The sequence below is a fragment of the Platalea leucorodia genome, assembly GCF_965183815.1.
Source record: "Platalea leucorodia genome assembly, chromosome: 1".
NCBI lineage: Eukaryota > Metazoa > Chordata > Aves > Pelecaniformes > Threskiornithidae > Platalea > Platalea leucorodia.
Window position 1 is genome coordinate 161,536,277 of NC_138823.1, and position 22,911 is coordinate 161,559,187.

Below are 22,911 nucleotides of genomic sequence, written 5' to 3' on the forward strand. Positions count from 1 at the left end.
GCCGCAGGGTTAATGGGCTGGGCGCAGCCGCCGCGACGGGGGGAGGAAGGGCGAGTCCCGGTTCCTCCCCCCTCAGTGTGTGCGGTGCGTGTGGGAGAGGCAGCGCACACCGACCCGTGCGTGTGTGGGAGGCCGAGGGGCAGCCGCTGCCCGGCCTCGGCGCCGTCCCGCCTTCCCTCCCCTCAGCGCTCGGCGGGAACCGCGCCAGCCGCCCCCTCAGCGCCGCCACTCCCCTCCGCCGCGCCGGGCTGCTCCGATGCCGCCGCGGGGCCGGTGAGTCCGCGCCTGGATGCTCATCTCCTTCTCCTCTCTTCCCTCCCGCAGGCGGCGGCAGCGGCTCCGGCTCCCTCTCAGCTCCCGGCCGCCTCCGAAGGGATGCTGGAGAAACTAGAGCTCGAAGATGAAGGTAAAAATCCAGGGAAGGGGGGTCCCGGGGGCGGGTCGGCGGACACCCACGCACCCGGCGGGTCTGGGCCGAGGGGAGGGAGCGGGGTATCCCCGGCGAGGAGCCCGCCCCGGGGAGGGGGTTGCGCCATGCCCGGGCCGGCCGCGGTGCCGCCGCCTGCCCTGGCCGTGTCCTTGCAGGGCGGGTCGCAGCCTTCCCCCCGCCCCGGCCCGGTCCTTTTGTCCCGGCTGTGGCCGCGGCCCGGCTCGCAGCTGACGGCAGCGCTTGCCCGGCCGCGGCCGCGCCGGCGGTGCGCGCTTTCAGCCTGCAGTTCCAGTCCGCCGGGGTCCCTGGCACCGGAGGGAAGACAACCTTCGTGGCATCCCCTCCTCCCGCTAAAACACTCGTTCTCCTCGAATATGTCTGCGATACCAAATATAGGCTTTGAGAGTGAGGTGCGAGCAATGATGGAAAGCTTTTTCAACTAAAGCTTCTACTCCTTATGGATATGCATACATCCGCTTAAAGCGGACAGCTGTAAAGTAAATTTTCCTTATGTGGCTGCTCTCTTACGTTGTTCTTAGCTGTCCTATTAAGAGCTGCAGTTTTAACAGAGTGTGCTGTTCTTAATAGGGGAACTCCTGGCAAGTTTTTGTATCTTGCAGGCACTAAACTGTGCTGTGGAGAAGCGTGAATATTTTTGCTCGAACTTGCACAAAGCATTCGCTTACCTCTGAAAGATTGAAAGTATTGTATATCTTGAGCTTTCATTTTCAGAAGGGATTAGTTTAGTGTATGCAAACGTGGACGCATAGCTAATCTCTACGCTCAGTATTGCAAAGTGGCTAAGACATCATGGGATGTGGGGTTTTTTGTAGTTGGTAGCTGCTATTGTAAAATGTAGGACAAATATTTAAGGAAAACTTTGAAAATAGTAGGCTGAGTCATTCTGTGAAAAATATCTAAGCCGGTATGCTGATAAGGCAGCTTCTTGGTTACTAGCATGCTTTCTACGGTTGTGGGACTGGTCTGGAAAAGTAACACCTTTTATTTTAAGCTTTCTGTGTGTGAGAAAAGGAAGCTCTTAACAATTGGATTCTTTAAGCTTTTTTTTTTTTTTAGGAGTCCAGACAGAGTTTGAATTGCAATGAAATACTTGCACCTTTGAATCCTGAACATGATTAAATATTAATATTTGGTGCAAGGGATTTGTTGCTAACTTGTGGCTTTTTTCCCTCACACTGTTTAACTAGTTTTAGTTAGGCCTTTATTTTATGCTTATGGAGAGTTAGAAAGTTACCAACTGATATATTTCTTTTTACATAAAGCTTGTTCCTGCTAGATAGGAGATGCTAAAACCTGCTGAATCACTAATAGTTAAGGCATTTTAAAAACTATTTTAAACATCTTATAAATTTAGATATCTGAAAAGGATGTTTAGGTTAAAAAGCACCACCCTCAGTTTTGAGATACCATTGCAATTTTAGTAGTGTAACATAGTATTATTTGGAGTCACGTGATTAGGCTGAATATCTGTATGTGTCTTCTAAAACACTGCAATAAGATAACATGAGTTCTTCAGAAAGTTTGTTAATTTTCTTTTTTTTTTTTTTCCCCTGGTTTTCAAGCTTCTGTTTCGCTTTGTCTCTCAATTTATTTAGCATTAAAACTGAGGCTTTGTCTGTGGGTGCTCAGGCTGGGTGGGTGAGAGCAGTTCAGGGATCTGTCAAAAGATAATGCCTAATAGCAAACCTGTGACCAGTGTAAAGCAGTATGTGAATTTTGAAAGGAAGCAGTTGCCTTACTAGCCTTTCAGACTTAATGAAATTTTAAAGCAAAGTGGAAAGGATGTGGAGTGCTGTATTCAGAAGGTAAGATGTAAGTAAAATTGAGTGTGAACGTCAGACCAAAACTTACTGTCCAGAATGCTTCTATATGAGGAGGCCTATAGAAGGAGAATCATAGAATCATAGATGCAGATGGAAATGCAGCAGCTTAGTTGCAGTACGTGTTTTATGACCTAAATTTTTGCACTAGTTGCTGTAGTTGTATTTATGCTAATATTGGGGGTGGGGGAATAGAATGGCATCTGCTGGTGGTCACTTTTTTGTTGGATTTTGTTGGATCCTAAGTGCTCAGAAGTTGAGAAACTTCTTTGAAATCGTGGTAAGATTTCATTAAGTGGCTGTAGCCACGCTGTAACTGATGATCTTTTGTCAAAGTCTCTCCGCTGATACCTAAAACTGTGAGTTAAATGAGAAATTTGAAACTGCTTTTCTGACTGCCTATACTTTTGAGTATTTCCTCTTGGCTAGCTTTCCAGTTTCTGTATCCATCAACAGTTGCTAACTATCTTGTGTATCACATTATGCTGCAGTTTTCTTGAAACAGAGAGCTTAATAAAAAGAGCTGAAAAATGAGGCTCAATGCGTGCACTGAATGCCATCCAGTATGCTGAAATGGATTTTTGTTTGTCATTCTCCTCAAAGGTTACACAAATGAGAATTTGAAAGCACAGAAGGCATTCATTTAATTTGGATTCTAATTAAGAGGGTTAAATTGAAAAAATGGTACTAGAAAGATTTATAGTCTTAGTGCCATAATGAAATATGCAGAGTTTAGCCTGATGATGTGATTTCTAAATAAAATGGTACTGTCAACTGAAGGGCAATTTTTTTTTATTTTATGCATTATATACAAAGAATGTATATAAACTATTCTGTACATAATTAGCGTGCACGGTGTTAGACATGATGTTATTGTTGCAGAACGAAGTGCTCATCATCTTTTTGGTTTAAAACATCTTTATTTCATATATTTGGCTGGATTCTCTGGGATCAGTGCAACTTCTTATTGGTTGGTCACTAGTTCTGTCTAGCATTGCTTAATAATACTGCTCTAGGGATGTGTAAGAGCAAATCTTAGTGAGATGCTGTTAAACAGCATCAGCTGCACTACAGCTGAAATAGAAGGGGCTGTAGGCTGATTATGTGCACAGAGAAGGACGGGGTAGGTCAGTGGATATTTATTTTATTTGGGACCCCCAAAGGACCTTTTTCCTAACAGCAATCAGAGCAGGAAAGTAAAAAGTCTCATGTAAGAAGTCCAGAGTCTCTTTTTAACTGAAGGGTGCTCTAGAGTAAAATATTCTGGACTCATCCTGCTCAGTATTCCTTGGATGGGAATGACCTACCTGTGTCTCCTCAGAAAGTGTGAAGGCTACTTGTTGATGGGTGTGGAGTTTCTCATTGTAGCCTGAAATAGGTTAGTGCTGAGAGACCTCTCATGCATATGTATATATGATCAAAAACTGGTTGTCTCTGTACATATTGTGGGTTTGCTTGTTCAGCTCTAGTGTTTGTGCAATCATGTTTCTATATTAAGGTTGTTTTTACTTCTGATCAATGTCAAGAGTAGTTCTGGGTTTTATTTTATGGAGGATACAATGAGCTTGGAAAAGAGCGAGGAGAAATTATTCTGAAGATCTAATATGAAAAAGGGCTTTAGTTAACGATTTACACTTACTAGCTTTAATTTGTTAAGATGGAATTCCAGAAATGGTTTTGTTCCAGCAGCCACCTGTGCTGTGAGGAGAAACTGGATTAGAGTAGCAAATGAGTAGCGAACGCATGCCTGTCAATTGTATTGATTTAATTGGTATAGTTTTAGCATGTTATTTTGCAACAAAACTAGTTTCCAGTGTTGGCTCTCATCCATGGTAATCTCTTCCATTTGCTCAGCTTGAGTAATAAAGTAGTAGCCAGTGAAAGCAGAATTAACTACTTTTCTGTAGCATCTGCTAACTCAGGGAGTCTTCCCGAGCTATTTTCTGCAGACAGAGTTAAGTTAATTGCAGGGTTCTCCTGTACCTGTACTCAATTCCTAGTCCTGGAAAAAGAATTCTTCAAAGTGCGTGCGGCAATTGTAGCATCAGCATCATGGGACTGATGCACTTGCTCTTGAATGCTCTGCTTCTCTGGATTGTTGCACAAAGCAGCATTTAGACAGTTATTTGATAAACAGTTTGCATTAGAGTGGAATCTCTCCTAGTTAATGCTCTGGCCTTCATCTCACTCTCCCTGTATCATCCATCTCTTCTGTCACGTGCTCGTTTCTGGCTGTCTCCTGAAATAGACTTTCACCAGTAATTGCATCTCCTCTTAACTAATTGTTGTGTCTGGGGTCATTCCTTCCCTGCTCTGCACATTTTCTTATTGTTTCTTATTAGAAGTAGTTTCTTGCTGAGCTCTCTTAAAAGTAGTTTCTTGCTGAGCTCTTCCTGTCTGCCAGCCTCCCGCTGTCAACTGAATATCTGAATCAAAGTATGAAAACAGATGTCACTTTGGGGCCAAAAATAGTTAAAAGAAGCTTGTAATGAAATGCATGTTAATGTGCATACTAGATTTTGTTTAGTTTTTAAGACTGAAGGATCAAGTGCTCAGGTTAGGAGATAGTCAAGTTAAGGCATTCTTTTGCAACTGTAAGTCAAGTTAAGGCATTCTTTTGCAACTGTAATTCATTTCTAATAAACATTCATTATGTGATTGTTAAAGCTGATGCTCTCTGGAGTACAGAAACGGCATTTTGCCCACAAGATGTGCTTTGAGATATCGGGGTACATGGTGATAGTGATAAGGGATGTTTTACATGAACTTTTCCACAGCAGATCAGAATCTTAAGTGGACATAGCAAGACATTATTAAGCAGAGATGATAATTGGTATTAATAGACTTCATATGGTCTTAGAGTTTGGGCTTATTTTCTCTTCCTGCTTTAGAGTTAAATTGTGGTGTGATATAAGAGGCCCAATAGCAGATTCTAAAAAAATCATAGTGCTTTTTGCCCTGGCTATCTGATCTGAACTAATGCTGAACACTTGCATTTGAAACTGTAGACAACTGCTTATTCCACTGAATTTACTCAGCTGACATTTTTGTGTCATTTTGCAACCAAGAATGTCAACGGGATGATGGGCTTTCCTGTGATGTACTTTCCAGAGTTGTGAAAGAATAACATATACAGAATATTCAAATGTTCAGCTTTGTTAGCTTATGCAAGAAATTATGATGAAGGGCCCTGCTGTCCTAGGCAACCTCATGTCCTTTGTTTGCCAGTTTGCTGTATAGTAACATCATAGATTTCTTTTTTTTCCTCCTGGAAATTTCCATCTTCAAGGTTGAAAGATCAAAATTCTGTATAAAATGATAGGTAATTGAAAGTATAAAACTTTAATTGAGCAGTGCAAAAGAATCTATTGGGAGTTTTGTTGCCTTAGATGAAGACTGTTCCCACAATCCACACACACATCTTTACCTTGTGCAAGTATTGCACGTGGTTCCTGTCAGCCCAGCGCTCACTATCGCCAAGCAGTCCTGGCTGTTCTCCTGCTCCTACCTAAGATACAACTCTCTTATTCTTAACATGGTATTTAGTCTTACAACGAGGAAAGCCCTACTCTGTCTTGACCAGGAAATAACCAGTTCGTAGCAGGTAAAGCATGCAGTCTTTCTCAGGAAACAAAACTTTTCAAGCCTTACCAATCTGGGAAGGGATGTTTTAGTACAGCAGAAGATAAGCCCTGTTACACAGGGCATGCTCTAAAACTCTCTGCTTTGGATTTTGGGGGATGCAGGAGCTTCTTGATGGAAAAGCTTTCATAAAATTTTAATGTGGTCAAAACATTTATTTTCCCTAACTTGTTCTTGGAAACAGTGAAACCATTCTGGCTGAGACTTCCTAGGAAAAAAGCCTATGGAAAAATGCTTACCATGGCAGTGAGTTCATGTAATTGCTTTGGCAAAGCTGCAAGCGACTGAAAACAGTTTTACAGGAAGTGCTGGGGCTGATTGTCTCCAGGTAGTGTTGCACATGCGTGATTTGCAAACATTATCTTCCAAGTGAAAGCCATTATTGGCCAGCAGCTATCTGTGAGGAATATTAAGACACCCTGGTATTCTCCTACACCTGAAAGACATTACTGCTTCAGGTGTATGTATACATGTTAGTATCTGGTGGCCAGTGTGAAGTACTGTGTTACAATAACCTTTACAAGCCACTCTTACTAGTGCTATCACTTTCGTCTGCATCGGATGAGGGACAGTGTCAGCTCTACTTGTAACTTCCATGCAGAACTTCCTTTGGTTTGGTAGTGGGCTGTCACGGTTGGTAAACAACTGCTTGGTATCAGGTTGAAGGCTTTGGACAACATCATCTCAACTTCCAAGTGTCCCGAGAACCCCCTGATTTAGAGGTATTGAGTTTACAGCCTTGCGTGCTTGAGTAATGATAGATGAGGAAGATGTGACAATATCCGTGTTGCCTTATAGATGACGACAAGATGCTGTTACTTGCCTGTGACTGCTTTGCTGAGCGCTACCAGGATTGAGTAGGGTGACTATGGAGTCCTTTCCTCAAGATGCTTCCAAGGTGGTGGCCTGCCATGTTCTCTCTGATAGACCTCCAATGCCCTGCGGATACCAGGAGGACAGTATAGTTGAAACAATATTATTGTCGTGGTAGTTTGGTAACCTCAACTGTTAAATTTGGCTGTCGTGGTCAAGTCAGCGCTCTTGGAAAACTTGGCGCCTTGGGGCATGACTGAGTACTAAATGAAGGTGACTTGGTTTAAACTGAAGTAATACCAATGTGACAAGAATGATAGCAGAATATTTGCATAAGTTGGCTCAATTTAGCTGTTGCTAAACAATCATAAGAAATGTTTCTGCTTACTAATCATCTGCAACAGATGTGACTGTCCTTTAAGATAGGACTTTTTGTAACGTGTGCTGCGTTTTCGATAACTTGAGGGTGGATGATCACAGGGCTTTGTCCATGGAGCCTTTCTTTAAGTCAGGTCACTTACATCAGCACTGCTTTTTGTGAGGAGCTTGCTCTTTGGGTAGCACTAAGCTGTCTGCAGTTACTTTATTGATTTGAGTATTTTGACTTCCAGAACTTAAAACTATACTAGCATTGCATGGGTTTGGGGGGGGAAGTAGATAAGTCCGAAGCATCTTAAGGAATGTAGCCTTTCCAACATAAGTACAACAGTTGATGGTGCTGTTTTTCATAACAGTTCTTGCATCTTGAAACAAAATGTACCTCCCCATACTGAGACTGTTTGCCTTTGGATGCATGTTGTGGTGGGCTTTACTGTGGCTCTTCTACAAGTAGAGAAGATTGACAAAAGGAAAATCTGGGAGTTTAGGGGAAAATCCTTCTGTGGAAGGGTTGCACCAATGGCTAGGATTAACATATAGCCAAAGCAGTTTAATACCAATACAAGCGTAACTATGTTAGAGCAAAGTTGAATTTGACTTCTAGGTGTCTAGCTTGACATCTAGGTGGAGCTTTGGAAAGCTTAAATAGCCTTATCCTTCTAAGAGTGAACCACATCTAAGAGGTTTTTGAATGTGATGTGGATATCTTCAAGGTAGCTTTCGAATACTATTTGAAAAAATCTAACTTGTTTTTAGATTCTTTCCTCCTCTGCTGAATGTTATATGGATTTTGGTGTTTTATGTGAACCAGTTTTGACTGTGGCAGAAGTTAAATAGCACTCCTACATTTTGTCTAAAAGCAGTTTTCATATGCTGTAGGCCAGTGATTTTTTGTGATGTGAATTTTTTTTTTGCCCTTTTTTAGGGTGTTTTTTTAATTTTTTTTTTGACAATATTATTTTGCTTTTTCTCTGTGTATTGTGACTGAGTGTTCAGTTCCGACAGTGGACATTTTAAGAAACAGAATTAAACTTTCTTTTTTTCTACCATTCCCATACAGTGTGCTATTCTTTTCTGCTGCTTAGTTTTTTTGATGAATTTCTACTGATGCAAAGACACAGAAGAAGGAATCTGAGGTGCTAGAGAAGGGAGCAAACTGGGATAGGCATAGAAAAGGGCCATTCAGGAGACCAGGAATATAGAACTTGCATTAAAGGAGGAAACTAAAAGGCTTTGCTCATTTAGCTTAGTAAAAGGAAAGCCAAGAAGAGATGTGATAACACTGGATGTATGAAAACATCCTGTAAAGGGTGGGAAGGGGGTAAACACCAAGGAGGAAAATTAACTGAAGAACAACACTGGCACAAGAACAAATGGATATAAACTCTTCCTGTATAAGCTTTGAAATGGTATTCTAACTTCCAGCATAGTTACTATAGGAGTGAGTTTGTAGGATAGACTTGCAGTGCTTTGAATTGCTTCAGGATGGAACGGGATCGCTCAGTGAAAGGGATCGTGTGGTTGCCTTTAATAGAAGACTCTGGATGCCATAGTGCAGAAGCTGAATGCTTTGCTCTACACAAGCAGTTGCATTATCTCTCCTGCCAGTCTTGCTTGAGCTCCCTAGTAGTTTTGAGTCTGTTCCTTTAAAAAAAAAAAAAAAAGGAAAAAAAACCCAAATAAACAAAAAACCCAACAGCGCCTTGTATGGACATCATATGAGTTCAGAGGAAGGTCAGCCTTGGGTGAAGTTGCAGTTTATCTGTGGAACAGAACTTCTAAACTAGGTTCCAGAAAACTTGTATCCGAATACACTGTATTGAATGTGTGTTGGATCTCACCTGCTTTAGTTAGGAAACTGCTCGTTCTTTTTCTGTAGCTTCAAGCTACACCTGCCATTAGGTAAATCTCTTAAGTGGTATATTGAAACAGAGCACTTCATAATCTATTGAAGTGTGCATACAGATTCATAAATTCTAATAAGAAATAGCAGTAATAGCTATTTAGAAAATGTTGGCATGCATAGGGAGGGAAGGAGAAGAAAGGTGTAAGGGCAGACTAGAGAGAAATGAAAATGTAAATACTGACTTATTAAAAGCTTCAGGTTAAGATATTGTAAGTAGTTATTCAGGATTTGAGACCGACAGTTTATTAGACCTGACAGAACTGTTTCTCCAGCAAACATAGTCCAAAGTCCGTAAGACTTTAGCCTAAAAATTCCTTTCTTCCTTAAAGCATTCTATAAATGATGTTTTTAGCTTAGATTGTTAGTCTTCAGTGGAAGATCTCCTAAAGATTAGATTTGCCCTGTTCAGTAAGGATATGACTGTGGCTTGTGAAGATGCTGTGTACTCATTTTGAAAATGCTTATCTTGTGAATAATACTTTGGTTAAGCTGCTTGTTTAGGTTTGATCTTAAACTAATTCCTAAAAGACTTAAATGGCTATCTCTTTTCTAAAGTGTGTGCAAACTGTGTATGTAGTAGGATTTATGCTTGCTTTAAAGAAATAGCAAAAGTTCAAATTGTTTACCAATCTTCCAGTATAGATACTAAGCACACAGGCTGGTTTATTCTTTCATTAATCACATTCCTTAAACCTTTCTTGAATTCAACTCTCTAGCATATGGTTGCTGATATTAATATTCAGAGGCTTAATACCATGTTTAGTTTCCTGTGTTTTGTGGCCTGTGTCTCACAATCTTGAAGAGCATGCCGGCATTCCAGACAGGCGACATCTTAAATTAGATCTTTGTTTGGGATGCTTAGGGAAAAATCTTAGTGCTTGTTGTCAAGGGAAGATCTTGAACATGTTTTAGAAGATTCTTCAGGTCAACATATTCTTTATTGTGGTGAAAATCTAAGAAGCATTATTAGGTTGCAGGCTGAAGTTGCTGCCTTTATTCACAAAACCACAGTGATGTAGCTTTCCTCAAAGTACAAATCTTTAACTTTGACCAAAAGTTGATTTAAGTGATAGTGGGCTGTTTCAAATGCATTCAGTTGGACTTCTGATACTGTTTACCAGTTAGTCCCTAAACAAGGCAGGTCTTGCTTGTAAAAAAATAAGTTTCTCTGCCTGCCTGGACAAGAAACTTCAGAGTTACTATGGTTAGCTCTGGAATGTGAAGTTTTCTTAAGCTGCTCATCACCTTTTTTATCTGCCTCAGATCTCACATAATCATTTGCTTATCCACAGTGCCAGTGGAGAGCTACAGTAAAAAAGTGTTAACTTCTCAGCCCGTTTACCAGGACTTAGTAACTCCAAAAATGAGAAACAAAATTCAGTGCAGGATTTTGAAGTGTGCTATGAATACAAGGAAGATTGAAACACTATCTGACTCTTTCGTTGTTTCAGGCAGCTATTTGTATTAGTTCTCTCTTACAAGTCTTAGCTACTACTGTAGTAGTAGTTTGAAGTAGTGGTAAGTTTGAAGAAGTGGAGATATTTAAGCCTCAGAACCAGAAAAGTGGATCTTTTGAAGTATTCTCAGGAACTAATAACCTTTTTTGTTCTTCACTAAAGCAGGATGCACTTATGCAGTTACGGACATTTGTCTCATTCCATGTTTAGGACATTGTACAGTCTCCTTCTTTAAAGGTCCTATGGTTGCTATGCTCTGTCTAACCAGCTTCTGGAATGTGTTGATAGCTCTCTAACAGCTGGGCTGGTTTTTTGTTTGCTTGTTATTTTGTTTAAGCAAACTGTGCCTTTTCTTACTTACTTCTGCTATAGCAAATCAAATTAATAACAGGGTAGTTCTTTTTCAGTAGTGGTGATGTTTAGTCACTCCCCTAATTTGCACTCATCCAATTAAGTGTTCCTTTCAGACTGATATTCTCTGAAAGATCATATTAACTCCAGACCACTTAAGAATTCAGTTTGAAGATATTGTGAGGTTTAAAATCTTGCAACCATTTCTAACGCTTACTGCAAATTCTTTGAAGCACGTTCTATTCCTGTTTCAAAGATCACTAAGGACAATGCTGAATAAAATGAAGCCCTGATCCTCTGAGACTCTCTTGCAATGTTTTCCCTGTGAAATATCAAGCTACTGGTAAAAGCTCTTCCAGAGTGACTTGTAGAAAACTAATGACATGTAGCATGAATTTGTGTGTCCTTCTGCACTAGCTAATACGCATAAGATGGACCTTGCACATGTTCCAACTTTGAGAAGAGTTTGAACTGGAGTTCATATTTTCTTAGAAACACACAGTTGTCATCCAGTCTTGCAAACCCACTGAAAAAAAAAGATGTCTTACTAGCTTTGCTGCAGCTGGGATTGCTTGTTAGGCGGCTGCCTTGTGGGGCTTCTACTGTAGCTTTTCCACATGTAGTAGTATCCAAGCTTGCTTTGAAATCAGTGTCTCGAGTGTACAGTGATTTTTTTTTTTTATTTTTTTTTTTGGTCTGCCGCCTTTTTTTTTAATCCAGTTGATGATTTTATTTTGGGTGAAAACTGATTAGACTGAACTGTTCTTGACACAGCCATATTGGCTTTCTTCTTTGCTTTGGGTGAGCTTCTTTTGTAGGTGCTTACAGTTACACTGGTTTAAATAACTTGCTTCAATACATACCTAAGAATTCTGACTGGTTTTGAATTTATTTGGCTCTCCTTTTGACTGGTACTGTTTCTTCTCCTTCATGAACTTGCAGAGTTCAGGAATGGTTGTTTTTAACTAGGCTGACTCCTGTTTAGACACGTAATAACCTGCTGGCTCTGCTTCAAGCAACTCCTTGTGACAAAGGGAGAAAGCATCTCAGTTACGTTAATGATCTAAAGTGGCTGAATAGTTGTGCAAACTCTAGAATTCAAAAGACTGCTAAAACGTGCGCAAAAATAGGTGTAGATGCAAGCAATCCTGAATGTTATGTTCCAAAGTGTCTTAAGCAATTCAAATATAATTCTTGTACTGAAATGTTTTAACATGTGTTATGGTTTCTTTTAGCTTGTCACTATTATTAGAAATGATTAACCTTTTTCTGAAGACTCGAGCAACAAGACAGTGTGCACTTACTTGTCTGTTCATTTTTATTTACCTGTTAACATACCTATTCTCTATTCTCCCCTCTTATTTTGTGTACCTCTAGACCCTCTTCCTATTTGTAGGATGAGATAGTTAGCAGGGTAGAGCTTACTTACTCTAATGTTGTCCCTCTGTGCTCACACTTCTTTTTAAAATCCTGTTCTTCTTGTCACGTCATGTATTCATGCTGTAATATGTAATTGAATTAATCTTGGATCACTGAAGAAGCTTCTGATATTGATCTCTAGACATACTTCCTATCACTTCTTTGTATCAGAGTATCTTACATTGGTAAACTTACTGTGATCTTTCTTTAGCTGCCAACTCATGCATTCTTTCAGATCGGGGTGGGAAATGTTCAATCTGCAACATCCATATCATATAGCCTGTGGCTGCATGAATAATGCTACTGTGTAACTTTAATGTGTGGTCTGCCAGGATCTTTTAAATTTCTTTGCAGCTTTCAGAAAGAAAGAAAAAAAAAAAATCTTTTGTCTGTCACTACATCCTCTTTTAGTTCCTTGCATTTGAAATCCTTTCAGCTTGTGATGGAATAGTCAACTCCTATCACTGTCATCATATTGATTCCTATGTATTAGACTTTCAAACTGTTTGGTTTTTTTCCTCTCTAAAATTAGAAGTAGTCCTTTGCTAGCCTTGGTTGCCATCTTTGCAGCAAAGTTGTGCTAAACATGTTCTAAAAACGTAATGATACTTTATCTCCTGCCACTTAGAGTAAGCATCCTTGTAACCACCTCTTCCCACTTTTTCCATCTTTTTTTACCACTCAGTCTTATCCTGTGACTGATTACATGGGTGATTATTTTAGTGGAGTATTTTTTTTTTTTCCCTGAGAAAAGTTTCCTCTTGAATAAACAGAAATCAAATGGTACAGTACAACATCACTTAAAGAAAATAAGTTTTCTGTGCTTGCCCTTCTTAAACTATGTTAGTATTCGTCTCCTACCAAGTCTGACATTGATTCAGCTTCTGGTGTCTTGTTTCTTGTCCACAGTTTTCAGTGTTCTTGGCTCTTCAGCAGACAGCTCAGCAGACTGAAAGTCATGCCCTCTTCCTGCATTATTCTGTGACAAAATTGCAGTTTCTTGTTCTTCTTTCCCAGTCCCTCAGTTCCCACAGGACATGCCATGTACATTTTAATTTGTCTGTGTATCGTTCAAACCTATCTAAAAATGTAACAAATTAGTCATATTTCACTTGCAGAAGGTAGGATGAAGTCAAGCTGTTGCTCGTAATCACAGCAACATACTGTACACAGCGTAGTACTGGTAGATTCCTTTTCAGAATCTGTTCTTGCCTGTCCCTTAGCTGAGGAATGCTGATAAAATCCTACCTGAACATTTGATTCCTGAAACATTGTTCTTGAAACCCCACTTCTTCATTCAGATGCCTCCATTTCCCTTAAAAGTCATGTTTTGGGGGCTGTTGTTGAGCTCATAGAGGTGTCTGAGGAATAGCTGGTGGTTCTTGCGATGTAGTGTTGCTGTTGGAGTGGGTTAACTATGTCCATTCTGGATGTGTTTTCAGATCTATTAGAGATGTGGTGTTAATGACTTACACTAGAACTACTACCATCTCCTGCATCCTGCAAGTTGTGGGAGAGGTTATCAAGGATATTAAGGAACTCAGTAAGTTCAGACTGGGGGTGAACAGAAACTTTATAGCCAGTTTTGGTGACAACTTTCAGATAAAAATGCAGACAGAAGAACTATTTACAAGGTTAATGACGTCTTTTACCTATTGTATGCTCTGCCAAGGGTTATCTGTAACAGTAGGGAGAGAGGGTAACTTGCACTGGCTTATTTAAGTGATTAGTCACCCTGGTGTCTTCTGGCACCATTTGACATAGCTAAGCTGATCTAATGGCTAGCTGCCACAGCGAGGATGGTGTCCTTGTACTGTATAGCTTCTAGTGTAAGGAAAGGGCAGGAATAATCTGCTTGCCACATGGCTAGATATGAGAGCTGAATAGACCTAAAACCGGCTCTATCAGGAAGCCGATAACTTGTGACAAATTTAGCTTTTCCAGCCAACTTGTGGAACAGTTTTGTATAAACCCAGAAGCAGTGTGAGGGAGGGAATGGAACCACACAGCCAGTGCAAACAAATCAGTGGCTGCTGCTACTATGTTGTGCTGCTGCTTATGCTGCTGTGGAGCCACGTATTTAGACCTGGCCTTTGAAAAGGTAGAGTTATTCTGTATTTGCTGACAAAGGAGCGTTGGCTAGGGATGTGAAGGATTTCTCTTTTAAATTGCAGCTTAAGCCAGACGTACAAGAACAACTCTCCAATCCCTGTTTTCACTGTGATCATATGTGTTTGTCTAAGTTTTTATTTCTATGTTAACAAAAGACTTAATTATTTTACTTGATTAACTGATGTAAGAGAGAATAGTATAGAGTGCTTTTGTTGGTATAGCACCTCTTTTAATAAAGTTTATCAGTATACTTATACCAATAAACTTGCATAATGTATTGCTGTTGGATCAGTTCTGTAGTAAACATTGGGATGAAAAATATATTTTCTCTCTAACTGTAACATTTTAATTCTCTAACATCTGAAATGTGATAGTCAACATATTCCTTGGCTTTTTTAAAATAGGAGTGTGACTTAGAGTAACCTAAAGTACAGATATGTATGTGTGCAGTAACTGAAAAGAAAATGTTTTTTCCAGTAACTAGATTATTTAGTACACAGGAGAATATCACAGAAGTATGTTTCTACTCCCTTCCCCATTTCCTTTTATCCACCATCTGAACTGGCTGAGGGGAGATGGTTATGCTGATAGTAGTCAAGCTGAAGAGTCTAGTGTTGGGTGCTGGGAGTCCTTGGCTCCTCCTGCTGTAAGAAAACTCTAAGCTTTTAAAGTTACACAGTTTCCCAGACTGATTCTGATTAAAAATCAGAGGTGATGGTGGAATTATTCTATATATATGTGGTTTCTGTGTTCCTCTAAGTTGTTCACCTAGCTAGACAGCTGAATGTATTTTTTACATACTGCTATCAGCTGTTTTTTCCCTGCATTTTAAATGGCTTTTAAAATTTGGTAGTTAACTTCATAGTAAACTTGGAAACGTCAGTTGTACAAACAGTTGTTTAGGTCCATAAGGAGGGTTCTTTGTGTTCTTCAAATGTTTGAGACTTACTAGAGCTACCAGCTCACAATCTAACCATGAGGAGCAGGAGTGCTATAGAGAGCTGCAGCGGCATGGTTGTGGTCTGTGGTGGAATTAACTCTTTAAAGCAGATGAGAGAAAACAGTCTCTGTGGAACCCTATGTCTTCCTTTTCAAATGCTCCTGGAACCACAGACTAAACTTGAAATGTGACTGGATACCAATGCAGAAATACAAGGAGCAAAATATAGCTATAATATAAAATAGGAAAGGTCAGGATTTTGTATTGTCGAAATTAGGAAGCACGTATGGTCCAGGATCTCGTCATTGGGCCAGCCCAGTATGAGTATAGCACAGAAATACAGCCTGTGGCTTGCAGTGAACACTTCTGAGGAACTTTCTGTAGGTTTTTATGTCGCAGTGTTTGGAAGCTTTTCAGTATGTGTCGACCATATGTGTTACTGCATGATCCTGTTCTCCATCTGCAGGCGCTTCTTGTTTTCTCTTCTCTTTCTTCTTTTGAAGGCCTTGAAATTCTGAGGGGAAAGCTACAGTAGAAAAGCGCCCTGCATGGTGGCAAAGGTCTGAGTGAAACTGAAGGTACCTGTTCAGTAGATCTCTGAGGAAATGGCTTCAGTAATGCTGCAGAAGTTTCCATTTCATTTATGAGGCGTATTCAGATGATAGCTCTACCTTAGAGCTCTCTAAATAGACAATTATACTTAGTACCAAGTCCCACTGCAATCTGAGTCAGTATTGCTGAACAGTTAATCTGTTTAAAAAAAAAAAAAAAGCTGTGATGTTTTTGTAAATAATATTTGCTGCCTGAAATAAAAAGTTAAAGCATGTCTCATGTTACACTGAAGGGTGGGAGAAAGGAAGGGAGTAAAAATCATTTGGTCCTACGTGAGGAAGGGTGGGGAGTAGAGTGGCAGAAATACAAATAGATTGATCTTCCACACTTAAAAGGATCTCTACCTGTAGGAATAAATAAAATGCCAACGCAGAGAGAGAATTTACTCTGTAAAAGGCTGTATGACAAGGCTGAACTTCAGGTGTCAAACTGTCAAAAAATCTTGTAACCTTTCAGGTGACTTCTGTTTGTGCTCTATTAAAAATTGCAGAAAACGGCATTGGGGATTTGGATTTTTTTGCCTTCACCTATGACTTGAGGAGAGGGGGTGCACATGGAGAATGTCCACTTGTGAAATAACTTCCAGATTAATCTTCAAGAAATAAGCTTTCATGAGTGAACACCCACATGGAAATACACATTCAACTACTTATTAGTGGACTCTCCTGCTCCCCTGATCCTGCTCTAGATTAAGATGCCTCCTGCTGGGAACCTGCTCTGTCTGTGAGCCAACTAACTTCCAGATCATAAGCGGTAGAAAGCTGAGGTTTGGCTGGAGGCAGTGTCCTAAGTCTTGGTCTAGACCTAAGCTAAGGTCCAGCAAGTGTACTCCGTAAGGCTTATCTGCAACTGCCTTTGCCATGCCAGGGCAATTGTAATCGTCTAGTGCCTTTCCATCTTCCCACTGCTTGCAAGTGGGAAGTTGTTGCAGAAGCAGTAAGAGAAAAGCATGCATTGCGTATCTGACCAAGGGAGAAGAAATACAATTGACAGGAATGTCAAGGACAGACGGTGCTTAGCACAGTTGCGACTCCAGTTCAGCTTCCGAGGAGGAGGAGGACTCACTTGGGAAGTCCCCGATCTAAGAAGCTGGGCTGTAGCATGTAGTCCTTCTCCTCTGTGGCCCATCAGTGTGACACAGTTTAGGACATCGTAAGCGTTAAATTAGTGTTACGGGGGCTTGGGCAAATGAGGCTTCTTATGCAAATCTAATTTTGGATACCTCAGTCGCTTCCTCAAGCAGAAGCAGAGATTTTTATGTCACCTCTTGTTCGTGTAGTACACCATTGTCATATCAACATCTGAATGTGTTACTGACTTTATGGTGAAAGAATGGTCAGTATATATTCATAGCTCCTGCATGTTGGGCAGATGATCTCCCATGCAGATCAGAGATGACTTGTAGAGACTGAGTGAGATTTTAAGTCAAGCTGAAAGGTATCTGTTCTTGTCCATCTGAAGGGAGTGCTGCTTTGCAGGTACTGGATAAGACTGCAGAAACTTAACAGTAGCCAGAAAGGATGAGCATTTATCAGAAAAACAAGTAAGACTGGAACTAGAAAATAAATAGGTAGTAAAGTGGAAATATCCTCATGGAGATTAGGGTGTTTATATTTGATTATTTGTATTTGCAGCACAGTGGTGGTTGGATACAACCAAAAGCATTAAGTTTGTCCTCTGGAAGGTGAAAGGAACTGCAGAGACAACTACGGCTTTTCCACTTGTGCTGTGCAAGGAAGATGGGTGTGAGTGTACCCCTGAGATGTGCTAAGCCTTCAGCTTGAGAGACCTTTTCTCCTTTGAGCGGCTGTATATACATACTGCACATACAATACCTGTACAAAGAATTAGGCTACAGCATCTGTTTAGTAATCCCAAGTAGTTGAAGGTGTTAGGTCGTAAATATCCTTTCCAACAGATACTTGATGAAGTCATGTAGGACATATGAGTTAAATCAGTGCTGCTTATGTTTTGCATGTGTAGTTAGTAACTAATGAAGCAGTGCATTAAACTTATTTATAGTATAAGGATCTTCTGTAGAAATAAACCTCAGTTCCAGCTGGACAATTGGATCCTTGTTCAGATCCTGCTAGAGTTTCCTAGCTATTTATATGGTGTTAAACACTGCCCACAGATAGCTATCTCATGCTTCTGAATATTTTTAATTGTAACTTTCCAGTGTCAGTTTGGGAAGCAGTTGCTTTGTGGTGCCTCCTCTGAGCTGGAAGACAGCATAGAGTGAGATAGCACCTAACCAGTCCCGTGCACCCTAAGTGGGTGAGGATTGTTGAGGTCCAGCTGAAATTGTGTTTGGAGAGTGGGAGTGTATGATAAGTGAGAGGAGGGTGTATAGGCACTCCTTCACTGTTCTTAACTGTGGCTGCCATTAACAGCTTTACCTGATTAAATGTGGCAGCATGTCCTGCTTCACAGTTACTGCGCTTGCTATTGTGATACACTAAATTTGCATAATTGGTCGTAAGTTGGTAAGACTGTATTCAGCAATGATATGCTATAAGAGTGTAAATTTTTTTCAGCTAAAAATAGTTGGTCGTTTTGTCATTTGTCAACTATTTGAGGTGTTCCTATGCTTGTTTCTACCTATAGTATACTTAATTGTATATAAAGTCACATCGTTAAGGCTACGGACTCAACAGGAAGTACAAATTCTGAATTAGAATAGTAACTTCCCTGGGTACATGTGTGGTATTTTCTGGGTACTTGGTAAAGGTTTTGGAAAACCTCTGTTTCAGTCAGCATGGGAAATAGGCTTGGTCTGCAGGTGATTCGGAACTGTTGGACCACTGTCTTGCTTGCTGCAGCAATTGGAATGCATCTAATGAAAAGAGGCAGGGGGCTAAAATTGGACGAAATTAGTTTTGTCCTGTTCTGTAGGCTGACTGTTGTAGTTTTTGTAGTGCTGGGGAAAGACATGACAGTGCAGTGTCTCTCTAATGGTTACTGATCATGTTAGTAGCCAGTCTTATTTACTGGTGATTTGACTTACCATTTCAAGTGCAGTTCTCCTTGCAGTGTCCCATGGAAAAAGTTGAGATAAAGTAAATACAGACTCTTAATACTACACAGAAGGACTGCATTTATGGTTGTAGAAGCAACCTTAACTTCCTAAATACCAGAGTTCTTGGTATGTCATCTATAGGTTCTTATAATATTGTTTTTAATGCTTAGTGTCTCGTCCCCTCCCCACTTCTATTTTGTGTATTTAAAAAAACAACAAAACAAAACCCAACCAAAAAAAACCCCAACAACTCACTCTATCGCAGGGTCATTAAATTCATTTCATACAGACAATAGCTCTTTATGCTATTGCAGAAGTTAGAGGATGATAAGATGTTAGTATATTATGGAGTTACATAAAGGTTTCTCTGTCCAAAACTACCCTTTTTAACCTCTTCTATACATGCCCTTGATGAGTCAGTACCAGTTCCCCTTTGGGATCATCTCAGAAAGGTTGCTTCCCACCAGCATTGTCCAAGTCTGTCCGCCTAGTCCTTTCCCTATCAGTTTGCTCACATGGTTTCCTAATCTCTTATCAATTTTTCCTAGCGCCTGCTATTTTCAGTTCTGGTCCTGACTTTTATAGGAACATAAACCCAACAAATTATTTTCTTTTTTTTTTTTCTTCTGCTTCCTCCCAGTTGGAGACTCTCTTCTGTATTCCTATGGAACTTCTATTTCAAGCTTTTTTTTTTTTTTTTTTAAGAGTAGTGAGAGTTGGAAGTGAAGGACTTGCTTAGTACGTAGAAGAGACTCTGCCTGTATCCTAGAGTAGCGGCTTGCAGGGGAGGTCTAGCCTTGATTCTGTAGAATTGGACTAAAGAAGCTGTGCTGAGCCACTCTGTGGAAGTGACAAATAATTTGTCCAGTGCTAAATGATTGATTTTAAGCAAATATAGCAAATGAGGATTTTGAGTTTTTTAGCTTCCTAATATGAAGTTCTTCAATGATCAGTAGGTATTTCAAGGTTTTTATTGTTTGTTTTCTTTTTTTTCCACTCTTCAAATTCAAAAGTTCAACATATGACCAAGTTTCTGTGCATTATTAGAAGATCTAAAGGGTGCATTTCTGATGGAGGGGTTAACCTTGACCAACTTCTAGATACCTGCTGTAAAGAATGGAGGGCCAAACTGCTTTAAAAAAAAAAAAAGTTAACATACCTGAGCAGATTTGAAGAATGTATGCATATGCATCTGAACTCTGACAAATGCAAAGCAAATTTCCGTTAATATGGACTGGATTGCACATCCTTGCTACAGACACACCACACTAAAACCATTCCAGCCAAGTGGATCCTGTTTTTATAAATAAAGTGTTGGATTCGTGATGCTGTATGTGAAGTAGCCTGAAGAGAATGGAACTGATTACATAACTTGTGTGCTGCCTCTTTAGAAAATACAGAATTACTATGTGAAAAGTGGACTGGACAGAGATGAGATTGGAGAAATATTCATTTAAGGAGCTTGAGTTAGTCGTCTGACGCTACTTAAGCTTCAAGCTGGCTTCCTCTGTACATAACTAGAGTTCAGATGCATATTCCAATAGTTTGCTGTTAGAAGAACAAGATTTTTTTTTTTTTTTTAAATATAACTCTTCAGTACGGAAGTCCTTTCTCATCAAGGAAGAACAATGCATTTTGTCTTTGTTCTATTTAATTTGAAAGGAAAGATGAGTCTGAAATGCAAAGTGCGAAACTATGACTGCCTGTCCACATCTGAAAGTGTGAATTTGAGTTTTGCTTTAGGGTTGTCTTTCTGTGGTGGTGTTCAGTTGATTTGGCATGTGTTTTACTTTCTTTTTTAAGGTTACTTAAATAAAACAACATAATGTTTTTACTTACAGCACTTGAAGAATCGGAAAGTGACATTTATGTGCGATTCATGAGGTCACACAAGTGTTATGACATTGTTCCAACAAGCTCTAAGCTTGTTGTTTTCGACACTACGCTACAAGTGAGTATTCTCCTTTCAGTCTGCCTTTGCTTGCAGTTCATTTTTTTAAATGAGTGTTTCCTGAGTGTTAAATGAAATTTAATCTCTTGAAGAGAAATTCTCCCATAATGCTGTGCTTTGACTGTACAAAACCATGTTGTTTCAACTGTATCTTTCATGTTACACTAGATGAGGAGCTGGGGGAAGACTTCCTAGCAGAACAAAAAGAGAGGATGTGATTTGTTTTGCAGTTGGAATCACTATCTAAAAAACTTTCAGACGAGCCCAAACTTATATTGGCTTCTTCATGGCTATCAGAATTTACATAAAGACAGTTTATGTAAAGATGCGTCTGCAATAGCTAGAGAGTATCCAGGTGTTTTGAGCCCGTTCCTGCTCTATTGGTAAAACAATTTACGACTAAAAGGGATGGCTTAATTATGCAAATTATTACATTCTCCAGAAAATTTTTGTTTTCAGTTTCTCATTTTGCTTTTAATCAGTAAATCATCTGCTAGACTCTTGGCTCTGTCTGAAGAGTTTGTTTGCCAAAAGAAGGCATTAGCTGCCTGCTATAGAAACAGACTAATCTGTTCTGCAGTGTGGTAGAAAGCTGTGGCTTTCTTTTTGTTTCCTGGATTTTGCAATTGGTGTTTTTTGGCTTGCTCTGGGTTTTGTTTGTTTCGGTGTGTTTTTCCTTTTAAAGATGCTCCAATTCTGGCTTAACTACACCCATTAAATCATTTTGGTCTGGAATGTACTGCTCAATTAGACTTCAGCTTTCCACAGTCAGAGGCAACCATGTAATAATACTTAGTCCCAAAACATTCACAGAACCGTCTTGCATATCAGATAATCATATATAATGCTAGATTGAGTTCCGTGATCTAAAAGGTGGAAAGCCTACATTGCACAACAAGGCAAAGTAATGGGGTGGATCAAGAGCACTGCACACCTTTTAGTCTATTTGTGCGACGACCAACAGCATCCTTCTTGAGTTCTGCAGCATGGCTAAAAGCACTGGAGCTTCAGTTACTGCTCAGTACAAAATCAGCAACTTTAACTTCAGCACTGGACTCTTTAGATCAGGCATCTCCCTAGTGAGGGAGTTTCCTTCATCTCTTGACTCTACTTAGACTCTGAGCACACTGAGGCTTCAATGTGTTGCCTCTGATACCTTGGCTGAGTCCTTAAAGGTAAGTATCCTGTCCAGTACTAGTATTATGTTAAAACTTGAGCAGGGCTGTGGTCAAGATTCTGCCCGTGTGCCAAAGGACCTCCTGCTGCTAACTGATGTGATAGCCAAGAAGGCAACGCTGAATTTAACAGTTGGTCACCAGTGTCTCATGTCAGCTTATTTCCTCCTTTAGCCAGAAAGCCAGACTTCTACTGGAAACTCTTTATCCTTAAGCATCTTGGTATCAATGGAACAGTCATTTTTAGTTCCCTAGGGTTCTTCCATGTGCTTTACTGGACACTGGATTTTGTAGAGAAAGGATACCTGATCTGTGATAAGAGATGGAAAAAGGTAGCCTGTAGTCTTCAAGGAAGAGCTTTCAAGCACGCAGACATCAGTCCTACAGAGTTTAAATGTTCACATTGCTTATTTTCTTTGTATATTCCACTTCTTGACTGTTTTGATATAGTCTTTCAACTGCATCTGCTCTTGCATTTCACCAGTCACATGAACTCTGCTTGTGCAAGCCCTGTAAGCCCTAATGAAGAGTATCTGTTACATTTAGATATAATACTAATGAATACTTTTTGCCACATTCCTTTTCAGAGATTTCTTTCTCTGTCTCTCAGAAGCTTACTTCTTTGGGAGGTTGATTGTGTTGACTTTTTCGCTGTCTCAAGAGGGAAAAAGTTCTGCAGTTTTTCCTTTCTTTTTCCCAAAAGAGAGAATGACTGTCAACTCTGGACTAAAGAATTCAGACTCCTTGGACCTGAAAGGTCAAATTTGGGATAGTAGTGTTTACTGTCACTCTTTCAGCTCTTCTCAAAGACAATTAGCTTCCTTTTGATTCCAAGGGATATTTATTCTCACACTATGAGATAATC

General features: G+C 40.0%; 1 protein-coding gene across 1 annotated transcript in view; it reads left to right on the forward strand.

Annotated features, from left to right (window-relative positions):
• The window catches only part of PRKAG2 (protein kinase AMP-activated non-catalytic subunit gamma 2), a 228,657-nt gene that overhangs the window by 173,980 nt on the left and 31,766 nt on the right, over window positions 1-22,911 (forward strand). The window contains exons 5-6 of the mRNA XM_082316956.1: window positions 325-406; window positions 20,762-20,871. Coding sequence (XP_082173082.1) covers window positions 325-406; window positions 20,762-20,871 — 192 coding nt within the window. The remainder of the gene's footprint in view (window positions 1-324; window positions 407-20,761; window positions 20,872-22,911) is intronic.